This window comes from Cupressus sempervirens, chromosome 5 (genome assembly GCF_028749045.1).
Source record: "Cupressus sempervirens isolate cs-2001-9-10 chromosome 5, ASM2874904v1, whole genome shotgun sequence".
Lineage (NCBI taxonomy): Eukaryota > Viridiplantae > Streptophyta > Pinopsida > Cupressales > Cupressaceae > Cupressus > Cupressus sempervirens.
Genome location: NC_143122.1, coordinates 993,475,747 through 993,488,244, shown reverse-complemented (window position 1 = coordinate 993,488,244; position 12,498 = coordinate 993,475,747). Strand labels below are relative to the sequence as shown.

At 30.2% G+C, this 12,498-nt stretch overlaps 1 protein-coding gene across 1 annotated transcript; it reads left to right on the top strand.

Annotated features, from left to right (window-relative positions):
* The first annotated feature begins 4,371 nt into the window (after positions 1-4,371).
* LOC149559264 (taxane 9-alpha-hydroxylase 1-like) lies at positions 4,372-9,332 on the top strand. Its single transcript, XM_089828387.1, has 3 exons — positions 4,372-5,383; positions 8,691-8,878; positions 9,024-9,332. Exons 1-3 carry the CDS (start codon positions 4,372-4,374, stop codon positions 9,330-9,332), a joined length of 1,509 nt encoding a protein of 502 aa, XP_089684513.1.
* Positions 9,333-12,498: the final 3,166 nt, after the last annotated feature.

Here is a 12,498-nt window from a genome sequence, read left to right as displayed (position 1 = left end):
CATGTTATACATCTAGAGCTAGGGATTTGATTCTCATAGATGATTTGATGATGGTGGTCTTTGGTGGAGAGGGTACATAGGTTTATTTGTTTGAGTTTTCACATGTTATTACTTAATCATCTAAATATCATAAATTAAATATTTTTTTAATTTTATAGAGCACTCTAGATTGATATGTGAACAATATGCAATGTAGGATGCACCAAGTGGTACAAGAATGTCACACAATACTTGTGTTTCTTGAGGTGCAAGGCTAGGAGCAAGAACACCTGAGTTAAACTAAAATAATTCATTGGCATTGGAATATTTTTTCTTAATTTCTATGACAATAAAAAGTTCCATAAATATTATTTCTTAATTTTTATTACATTATCCAACCCTATTTGGTCCAAGACTCCTTTCTAGGACCCTTTGGACTTTGAAATCTTATATCATTCCCATTAGTGCAATATGACATTATTTTCCTTAAAATGATCCAATTGACTTGTCTTGAAGCCTTCCATCCATCACATGCCTTAAGATTAAGTATGTTTTTACATATCTTTCCACCATCTACATTTGTCAATCGTCCACCTCATCTACTAACACTCAAGACACCAAAGAACTTTACAAAGAAGCCAATAGAATGTCTATCTCTTTAAGTTGATGATTCACGTCATTTGATTACATTATGTGAAGTTACTAGTGTGAGAACTTTCCGTCTCTAACACACGTCATAACTCTTCCATCTCCCATAACTATCATCTCTCTTTCATCCACTCTACTTATAGGTCTGCCTCCCTTTTTTCTAATGCTCTTAAAGACATATATTACTACGTGCTTTTTTAGGGTTAGAAGGTAGTTTATTTTTTATGTTTCATATGCTTTCTATTTTGAATATTTAGATATTTGGTTTTATATGATGTAATTTACTTAAATTAGTTTTGATATTTCTAATAATTATAAATATATATTAATATGCATCAAATTATTTGTTCTTACTTCTCACAAGTTTGAGATTTGCCTAGTTTCAATTCAATAATTTTAAAAATATTTTATATTATTAGCTTCATATTATCAAATTATATTTAAGTTTGTTTTTATATTCCTAAAAGATATATTATTATGCACCAAATTATGGTGTTTGTAGATCTTATAGATTGAATAGATATAATCATAGTTCATATGATAATTTTTATATATTTATATGATTAAATCCATATTGCTAGATGATTCTTAGGCTTTTTTCTTTTTTTTTCCTAAAAGATAAATTACTATGCATCCAATTTTGTGTTTCTGGGTCTAATAAGTTGAATAAATTTAATGTCAGTTCATTTATTTCAAATGAAGTATTGAATACATTTTGTGACACTAGATTCTTAAAAAAATATTAAAGAACAAGTTTTGATAGGGTGATTGAGAGAAGTTTAAATAATAGGTATACAAATATTTTTAAGAACTTTAACTGCAAAATTAAAAATAATTAAAATTTATTTGATAATTTTGGTTATGATTGCATGTGTTATTAAATGAGTAAAATTAAAAAAAATATAAAGTATTTTAATGAAACTAGAGTAACTTTCAACACTCAAAAGTAGCACCATCATACATGTTTGAAACTTGTTTGTAAGAATCACAATACCATGATGTAACTATTACATTATATAATTGATGATGAAATTAAAAAAAACATTTATATTGGTAGACAAAACATTATAATCATGAAAATTACATTTAAAAAGTGTTTTCCCATTTGGTTTTATGTCAAGTTTTGGCCAATGTCTTAATAGATTTATATAGGTTAAAACATGTATTTTGTACGTAGTTGTCCCTATGTGCCTAGTCTTGCTTATACCTATACTTGTACCCATAAATTATCTGTATATGCCTAATGTGCATAGAATCCTAGTTCAATTAAATTATTTATCTAATTTTGACAATAGATTAGGTCCTAATCTATAGTCTAATCCCTTTTAACACAGTTCAAACTTGGATGCTTGACCAAGCTTGTATCCGTAGCTCTAAAATTTCCCTCACAACTTTAATGGTGGCATTGACCTAAAACATAGGGTAGAGGAGGATATTACATTTCTAATTAGTACATATGATCTCTTAGGGAGTTCAAAGTTTTAGGCATAGAGGTACACATTTTTCGGTCACAAAAATAAATAACCTCTCTTTATTTATTACTATTTTGAGTATTTTAAAACTTTTTCTATGACATTATCTGATTTGATCCACTGTAATCTAAAAATTAAATTTATTTTGGGTTAAGGCATGCTTTATAGTTATATTCATTTGGAGCCAAAATATATGCATCATACACATTATGCTTCATCTCTCATTCATCAAAGGATCTTATAATGACATAATAACATGAGGTTGGCCAAAGCTGGAGTCAACACCATTAGACTCTACAACCATGCCTTTGAAATAGAAAAAAATCATACCATCTAAAATGTACAAAGATGTGAACACCATATCTTATGTACAAATTCTTGTTTATGATGTTCATATATTTGCTCATAAGATTCTTATTGAAGATGATCTTAATGTTAATGATGCTTTGGTTAAGGAGGAACTTTATACTTATTTGGCACCAAGTTTGATGTCTCTTGGCAAAGTTTTTTCCTACCCTAAAAGCATTTCATGAAATTCAAAGAAGATACTAACCAATGGATATAATTAAGTACAAAAATTTAATTACTAGGAAGTAACAAATGTAAAAATGACTTTACATTCACATGTTAAGATGAGTGGGCATGGACACTAGAAGGATTTTCTTATTGGTGTGCTCTATTAAAGGTTTTTGAGTCTTGTAGTTATCATTTTGAGTCCTTATTTTCAAGGGATGCAATTAATTTTTATTTTTTATTTTAATGCTTATGAGAGTAAGCCAAATGTCAAAAATTTACCTATTAATAAAAAATCAACAATATAAATAAAATAAAATAACTCTTAAATAATTACAAAAGGAAAATGAAATAACCATGGTGCAAATGTTTCTAGAATTGATTGTGTGTCAATTTTTCATCAATGTTTTGGATCACACTACATAATTCATCATTATAATGCAAGATAAATGAAGGAGAGAAAAGTCACTTTTCTCCCATGAAGGATTTTTATCTCTTTTCTCTCCTTCATTTTATTAGAGAACAATGGCTTTTCTCTACTTCATTTGTCATGCATTCCAATGATGGATCATGTTTCATTAGAGGTTTTTATGTTTCCTCTACTTCATTTCTCTTGCATTGCGATGATAGATCATGTGGTGTGATTGAAAACGTTGATGCTGAAACTAACACATAATCAGTTCCATAAAATTTTCCATCATATTCATAAATTGTTAAAATTTAATAAATATTATGAAATAATCAATACAAATAAAAAATAAATGATAATAAATAAAAATAAAAAATAAATTTTAAATGCTTAAAACTCAACCATATTAAAAATAAGATATATAAATATAACAAAACAATCCTTAAATGATTCGAATAAGTTAATTCAATATTGATATTTCACTATATTAGTTATATCATAATCATTTTTAAATTAAAAACTTTGGTAGTCCCACTATAAACAAATAAACATGATCAACATGATATATAGACTAGAAAGATACTATCTATAACAAATAATAATTAAAAAATATCCTAACTTTATTAGATTTAGGATAGCCATTTTCTCTCGGCGATAATCTCGCTCTAGACTAGAAAGATACTATCTATAACAAATAATAATTTAAAAATATCCTAGCTTGATTAGATTTACGATAGCCTTAGTTTTCTTTTGGTGATAATCTTGTTGTACACTAGAAAGATACTATCTATAACAAATAATAGTTAAAAATATCATAGCTTGATTAGATTCAAGATAGTCTTAGTTTTCTCTTAATGATAATCTCTCAAGTTACGAACCGCATGTATCAAACTTTAATGTATTTATTCCTAGTTGTAGTATAATTGAACCTTTTGCCTTTTACCCTAAAAACAATCATTAAAAAACATCAGAATAGATTTTAAATTGACATATGTATTAAATTCTTTAAAATAAAAATAAAAATAAATAATTTATTTTCATTGTTTTAAAAATTTAACCACCTTTCAAACATATATTGAAAATATCTATTGCCATCGATATTATTAATATTTTTGTAGGCCTCTTATTTGATCTTACTCATAAAATTTATATTAACTGATTTGACGTTCGGCTGGGATCGAAGAATCGCCCGGCCATTTTTGTCAACTGATTTGACCTTTGGCTGGGATCGATCAATTAAGAATCAGCCGGTCATTTATGCAGGTAATGAGTTATAAGCCCATATTGACCATGCTACCATTCATCCTTCTTTAGTAAATCACAGGCAAACTGAACTTGTATGTTGCCCAAATGGGTTCCTACAATTTTCCAACAATCACAGTCTCAGATATAACCCATCTCATTCACCTCCATTCTCCTACCTTCACAATTCTCTCCATCATCCTCTCCATATCCATTGTTCTAATTGCTATTCTCTCCCTTCACAGATCTAAAAACCATCCCACAAAACTCCCACCTGGCAACTTAGGTTTCCCTCTGATTGGAGAGACATTTCAATTCTTGAAGGCGCTTCGATCGGGAGCACCACAAGAGTTTTTCAATGAGAGAGAGAAGAAATTCGGGCCTGTTTTCAAGACGTCTATAAGCGGGCATCCCACAGTAGTACTGTGTGGGCCGGGTGGAAACCGTGTGATTCTATCAAACGAGGGGAAACTGGTGGAGACATCATGGCCAGATTCTTTCATGAGACTTTTTGGGAAGGACTCCATCGGCTCCAAGTCTGGAAAGGAGCACCGCAACATACGCTCTGCACTTTCCCAATTTCTGTGCCCTCAAGCGTTGCAGAGATATATGCCCAAATTGAGCCTCGAAATACAACGCCATATCAATGAGAAATGGGTGGGGAATGCCCAAGTGAAGATGCTTCCTCTTGTGAGAGAGCTCGTTTTCACCATTGGGACCAGTTTGTTTTTCAGTTTGCATGATGAGGGCGTGAGAACGCGGCTCTATCATCTCATGGAAACTGTTCTTCTCGGTAGTATTTCTCTTCCTCTTGATTTGCCAGGAACTCGGTATCGCAGAGCACTTGAGGCACGGTCCAAGATTGATGAGATTCTGTATTGTTTGATTGAGACAAGAAAAGCCTTGTTGAGCTCGGGAATGGGGTCTAGTGATGATGATGATCTGCTGTCTGTCTTGATTACGTTCACAGATGAAAAGGGGAGATCGTTCACAGAGAAAGAGATCCTTGATAATTTCCATGCGATGCTTCATGCTTCGTATGGGACCACGGTTTCGACTATAACGTTGCTATTCAAGCTCTTGTCTTCCAATCCGGAGTGCTACGAAAAGGTTGTTCAAGGTATGTGACAACCCTTACTGAGTTCTTTTTCCCTCTCTGAAGAGGAGAAGTTTACAAATCGTTTAATATTGATTGATGAATGGTCGATTACCTTTAGGTAAGATAATTTATTATCTTTTGGCTTCTCTTTGAGAGTTCCGTGCAAAGTGATTTTTCCTATGCTAATTCATTTACACAAGAAGTCCCTATGTCGAAATCCTCCTCTTCAAACTTTAATATATTTACAAATTTGATATTTGAATCCACTTCATCTTATTCAAGACTGTCGAACTTGTCTTTCAAGTCCTCATTCTTGTTAATCAGTAATGGATTCCTTCAATTTGGAAAAAAAAAAAAAAAGTTTAACAAGGGGTTGTTTATCAGCAATAGCCTAAGACAAAGTATTTTCTTCTTAATTATCACCTCCCGCTGGCTTATCCACTTGGACCTCCATTTTCTTCTCAGTCCCTTGGTTTTGAGCTTCAAAGTTTAAAAATCTTAAACCCTGATAACCCATATCAACCCCCTTCCTAGACTCAAGGTATTGGTCTCTGTTTTGAAAGTATCTACACACGTGAAGGCATAAGACTATCCTAACCCCCATATGTGGTCTCCTCGTTCTTGTCTTCATTAGTTGTCTCCTCCTCTTTGTGTTTGCCATAGTTTCTCCTAGTGGCTTTCCTTTTAGGTCTAGGGTCTCCCTTTTTCCCAGAGTTCTCCGTAGAATCATAACTAATCAGCTTCTCCTTTTCATGTGGGGTAGAGGTTTTTTTTTTAATCTCTTAGTCTCTTACTAGACCTATGGGTTCCCCTTTTTGCTGTAGCTACAATAATTTTCACTTTTAAGCCCTTATTTTTTTTCCATTTTAACCTTCTTGACAGTGGTCGAGGGCTCCTTATCATGCTGGGTTATTTCTGAAGGGGACAAAGTGTGAGAAACATCAGTGGGTTTGGGTGGGGATAGGGCTAGGCTAGGAATATGAGGGTTAAGACCTTTATGAAAATTTAAAAGGCAAAAAATTAAGTCTTGATGGTATATGGTGAAGCTCTTGCCTTCTTCTTTCTTCTTGCACACATTCCAAACATGACAATCCTCCATAGAATGTAATAACAAGTAAGAAAATGAAATACTTTCCCTACTCCTAAAGTGATGGAGAGTGGGAAAGTGGTAATAGTAAATCACCTTATACCTATCTTCCATGGTCATGTACCTCATAATCACACAATAGACCATAGACCATATTCCATGGTTTGGAAAGTTTCTCATGAACAAATCCACCAAAGATACGAATCGGAGTCTCATTAGGTCAGAAGAATTTCCTCAAGGTTGTTTCATCCGCAACCCTTGACTGCTTTCTCCAATTTTTTCCATCCATGGCAAGACCGGTGTCATTCTTCCAAGAGTCAATGAATTGACATGAGACCCTCTCATCATGGCCTTCAATACATTCCATAAATGGAATTAAACCCCCTTTCCCCAAGTAAGTCCAAGTAGATTTATCCTTCGTGATAACTCATTCAATTTTGAATAGATCAATAATATTGTAGTATAATATTATGTAGACTTATTCAACATGATTTTTTTTTGTATAGATAACTTATGTAACATGAATTATGTTTAGGAGAGAAAGTAAATTATATTGAAATCCGATTTTCATTACTACAAGAATAAATCCTTCTTTTTCATTTATTAGATGTGAGCTTAAAAACAACATGTCTATCTTCTTTATCGTTGAAGGAAGGTGGCAACAATGATCAAACTTTTGATTTCCTTTCAACTAAATAGAAATTGTATTGTGCAAAATTATAGTCTAATTGAGTTAAATTGAACATCATTCGATAATTAATCCATTAAAACTTTAAAAAAAAAATCAAAAATCAATTTTAATTTCTTATGATTATATAAGGTAATTTGATTCTTGATAATTCAAATTCTTTTATCAAAAATAAAATATTTTGACCTCTTCAACGAAATAAATCTAATATCTAAAAGTTGAAGGGACTATGATATTCGTAGGAATTTCCTAAAGTAGAATAAGTTAGGCTGAAAAATAGTTTATAGAGTTATCTTTTGAAAAATCTCTAATTTTTACTAACAAGTTTTTAAATTTGTCTAGAGTTTTTCAAGTCCATTATTTACTATGATATTATAGAGCCTTACCTAGCATGTTTAATATTTAACATAGTAGAATATTTCAAAAATTGGTTACCATTGTTAGAAAGATAGTTTATTTATTCTCAAAATTTGTTAGATATAAACATAAGAACATTATGTATATATTCATTATTATTTAAGAGAGTTACAATGATCAAACTTTCAATTCTCCTTCAACCAAGTATAAATGGAAATGGTGGTGATTGAAATTTTCTTTTTAGAAATTTTGGTGACAATTTATGGGTCTTCTAGTGATTGCAAGTCTCTCCTTCATAAATGCTAATAACTTTTGAATTTAAACTATATTTTTTTTCTCTTTATCTTAGGAGTTTTCCCTTTGTCCATTTTGAAATTAAAATTGCTTTTTCCAAACGTGATCCATTTTTAATATATTGCTTAGTGTGTATACAAGAATGAGATAGACATCTTAGACTCATATATACATTTACATACAAAAATAATAATATTGTTCTTACCTTATTAGAGAGTAATATCACACACAAATACAAATATATGTACAAATATTTATAGATATATGCATACATACAAAAAAATAATTATTCTTCTAGATAAGAAAGTTATATTATATGCATGTATATGCACAATAGTCTCTATAATTATGAGTTTTACAACTTTATATATAATTTGTAATATCTATTAATCTTGCTATTCATGCTAATATTTTGATGTGTACATAATTGTTAAATTTTTAGGAAACATGAAATTTAATGTATGAATGATTGACAATGTAAGATAAATATTAAATTTTATAACTATACTACATAGCTCATATTCAATTGTATAAGAGCACACGGTACCAAAATAATATTAAATAAAACAATAAATTGTCTGATCAAAACAGTAGAGTGATAATACTGTAATTAATTGTTACTCTACTCTCTTTTACTGCTGGCTACAACCTAAGTTGTTATCACAAATTCTTCTGATCTTATTATTTAGTTTGTTATTATTTTTTATTTATTTGATCATAATTACTATTCATGCAAATCTATATGAATCTCTATATAAGAGTTTGGATCCTTCACTTTGTTTAAGTAAAAGTATACATAAGTTAGAATCAACCCAATTTTATATTTTGCTTTATAATCACAGAGATATTGAGTGCAATGTAGAATACTAATAACATGGATTTTTTTTGTATGTGTGTATCAGAGCAAATGCGAATTCTCTCAAATAAAAAGGATGGAGAAGAAATCAATTGGAAAGACATTAAGGAAATGAAATATACATGGCAAGCTTTTCAAGAGACAATGCGCATGTTTTCTTCAGGATTTGGAGGATTTCGCAAGGCTACCACTGATATTAACTACGGTGGTTATATAATTCCCAAGGGATGGAAGGTAAGCCATATACATTTCAGCTAAATATTTATCAATTATACTACAGATTTATTTTATAACAATTAGATATTAAGTAATATTCCTCTAAAATCAAAATCAAATCAACTGAAAAGGTTTTTAAATCATCCATGCATGGCTTGAACAGTTGTTATGGACAAATCACACTACACATTTGAAAGAAGAGTACTTCAGGGAAGCACATAAATTCATGCCTTCACGATTTGACGACGAGGGAAGGCATGTTGCTCCATACACTTTCTTACCCTTTTCTGCAGGCCTACGAGTTTGTGCAGGATGGGAATTTTCAAAGGTTGAGGGATTACTGTTCGTACATCATTTTGTCAAGACATTTTCAAGCTTCACATCAATTGACCCAAATGAAAAAGTATCAGGAGATCCATTTCCTCCTCTCCCATGCAATGGTTTTCCTATAAAAGTTTTTCCTAGATCCTAAAATTGTTCCATGGAGGCAACCACAATACATTTGCAAGTCATTAAGTGTTGTTTTCAAATCTTTCTAGCTAGCACAAATATGCTTTATAAATTATGATTGCAGATGAGTTTGGTAGACTATATTTTAACCTATCTATAGTTTCCCCTCAATTTCTCTTATGAACTATATGTTTCCAATGCTTCTTCTGAAATGCATGTTGTAGTTGAGCTATGGCAAATGTTTTAGTAGATCGCCTGAGCTATTTAAAACTCCTAATGCTTCTAGTGATTTTTGTGTGGTTTGTCCCATTATCTTAAATTATTCTTGGAAGATATTTATAAATGGATGTGGATTTGTAAATTTGTGAATTTCCTTTGTATATTAATCAGGTGATATTCAAGTAAGATTTGATATTCTTAATAGATATTTTATTGTTATTTATAAAAATTGAGTGTTTTTATTTTATTTTTTATTATTTTAAGTCTTTTAAATTAGAGAAATATAATCTTGGTTTAATGAATTCATTATTAGTAGATAAAGGAAAACAATGAATTACAAGATCTAGATAAGAGACACTCATAAATGATACTTTTAATATTTGATGGGTAAACTGGATAAGTATTATATAATGCAGAAATATTACTATATAACTTAAAGAAATATCGTAATGCATATATATAGCTATCTATGACACATTTTGTGAATAATTGAACCTGTGCATCTATTTTTTCTTATATCTAATCTTATGATCATTACTTATCCATAAGCTTATGTGCATGCAATCTAATTCCAATTAGCTTATATGTCTAATTTTGATCAATTATTCAATCCTTTTGAATATTTATCATAATTTTTTGTATAACCTAGGCTAGAATTGTAGCTAAAAAAATGATGAATAATGTGATATTGATCCTTATATATACAAAATTAATATCACATATTCAATCCATCAAGATTCCTCTCATTCCTTATTCGCAAGTTGACTATTATAAATCTCACATGATTTAAAGTCATAAAAGGACTTCAATTTACTTCCATTATAAAAAAATAAATAAAATGCACACCAAATGAAATTCAAACTTTTTTAACACAAGGAAACTCTACAAAAATGATTTACAATGTTTTCATTTTCTTTTATATATATTTGATTACTAAAAATAATGTCACCATCACTTGACCAAAAATGATAGATTGGGTGTAGGAGAGAGACATAACTTATGTAATTTTTATGTAGATAAGAAAGGTTTTATGTGGTTTGGCCCGATCTAGGTCTTATTCTAGTCAGAGTAGCACTTGCGTAGAGGTTGACATAGTTGGCATATTTTACTAAAGGACTTTTTAAAGATGTGCACATGAATGGATATCATCTCTAGAATGTGATATGAGGGATATATACCTATATCATGCCTATGAAATATGAAATATTGAATTTTTGTGTGATTTTACTCACAAAACACTACAAGAAGTTGTGGAAAAGTATTTGAAGATAGATTTGGAATCATTAAGAAATTATCTTTGTACTTCCAAATTTGAATTAGAATATGTAGTGAAGGATTTTATCTTAAAATTGGTTATCATCTAAACCATTATTAATTGCCAGACTTCCACATATCATATATAATATTGTGATTTGTGAGAGAAGTATTCCATTTAAAGATGGTAGATATTTTTTTGGAATATATTATTGTTTGTAATAGTTATGTGTTATGAATGGTGCTAGTCTTGTTATTTTCATTTTATCATTACATTCAACCTTTTATGTTTTTATTTTATTACAAAGGATATGAAGTGTTAGTCGGGGTATCTTGAATAGCTATTCATCCATACCCAAGAATCATATAATAATTATTTTTTGGTTGAGAATGGGGATACCTATTATTTAATCAAAAGATTCTTTTAGAAAATTTTTGGAACTAATTGGTTAGGGCTTGTTAGGGTATTATTAATCTTTACCATTGATTAAGAATAAATTTCATTTATTGGTTTTACAATGAGAGTATTATAAAAGGGGGTCACAAGGAATTTGGAGAATAAAAGTTTGAGATGAATTTTCATTGTTGGCAAGTGAATTTGCAATGTAAGAAAATACTCTTGCAGTGATACCAAAAGCGTAGTGATAGTGTTGGGGATAATAGTGGTGGAATCTCAATAGAAGAAATTGAAAGATTGGTAGAGCTCCACCAATAAGAGGCAAGTAGTTCATGTATCTCTTAGTTCACCAAAGTTTAATATAAAGTCTTGTTTTTAATGGTTTTCCCTTTGGGGTTTTTCTTTAGACATTTTATCCAAAATAAATGTGTTCCTTGTGTTGTGTAATCTTTTCATGATTTTATTTGTAAAGTTGTAGTTGTTTTATTATTCAAAATTTACTTTTTGAAACTTAAATAATCTATATAAGATAAGAGATTAATAATTAGTAATTGTAATAGAATTTTCACATAATATTAGAGCTAAGTTGAGTGAAGAAAATATTTAGCATTGGCAAAGGAAATAAGATCAAGGGTTATTACAACCTAGTTTGACCTCTCTAGAATTATTATCCATTGAGATGGGGTCAATATGTTTAAGAGATCAAGCCAGATTGGATTAAGCCTCTATTTTTGGTGTCTAAATTTAAGAAAGAATTTATTTATTACTAGAGGAGAATGGTATCAAAGAAAATGTGACTTTTTTTGTAATATAAAGTGAGAGGATAAAAGAATAATCCAAGATCAAGTGATATGGTTGTCCCAAGTTTGGCCACTCTCTTAGTGATTTCTCACAAAGGAAGAAGAAGAAGAAGAAGTGGGTGGTAGCTTCAACAAGTGCTAATGAGATCTCTAGTAGAATGGATGATGATTTTGAACTCAAATATTGCATGGTTAGGTCAACCTCGTAGAGTTTTTGGTATATATATAGTAGGAAATCATTTCACATCAAAGAATTTAGAGATTACTTCTCCAATTATAATGAGGAGGAAAATAGGATCCAAATTTCTATGGGGAACCTATCCAAAATTAGCCAAATTAGAAAATGGACTGTTCAGTTTTAAAGAGAAAATGATAGGCTTATCACCCTTCATGATGTGTTGCATGCACCAAGATTAGGCATAAATTTCTTATTTCAATATTTTTCCTTTAGGAAAAAGGATATAATATACTCTTTAGAGGGGTATATGTGTTGATTAAGCATAAGTATTATAAATCAT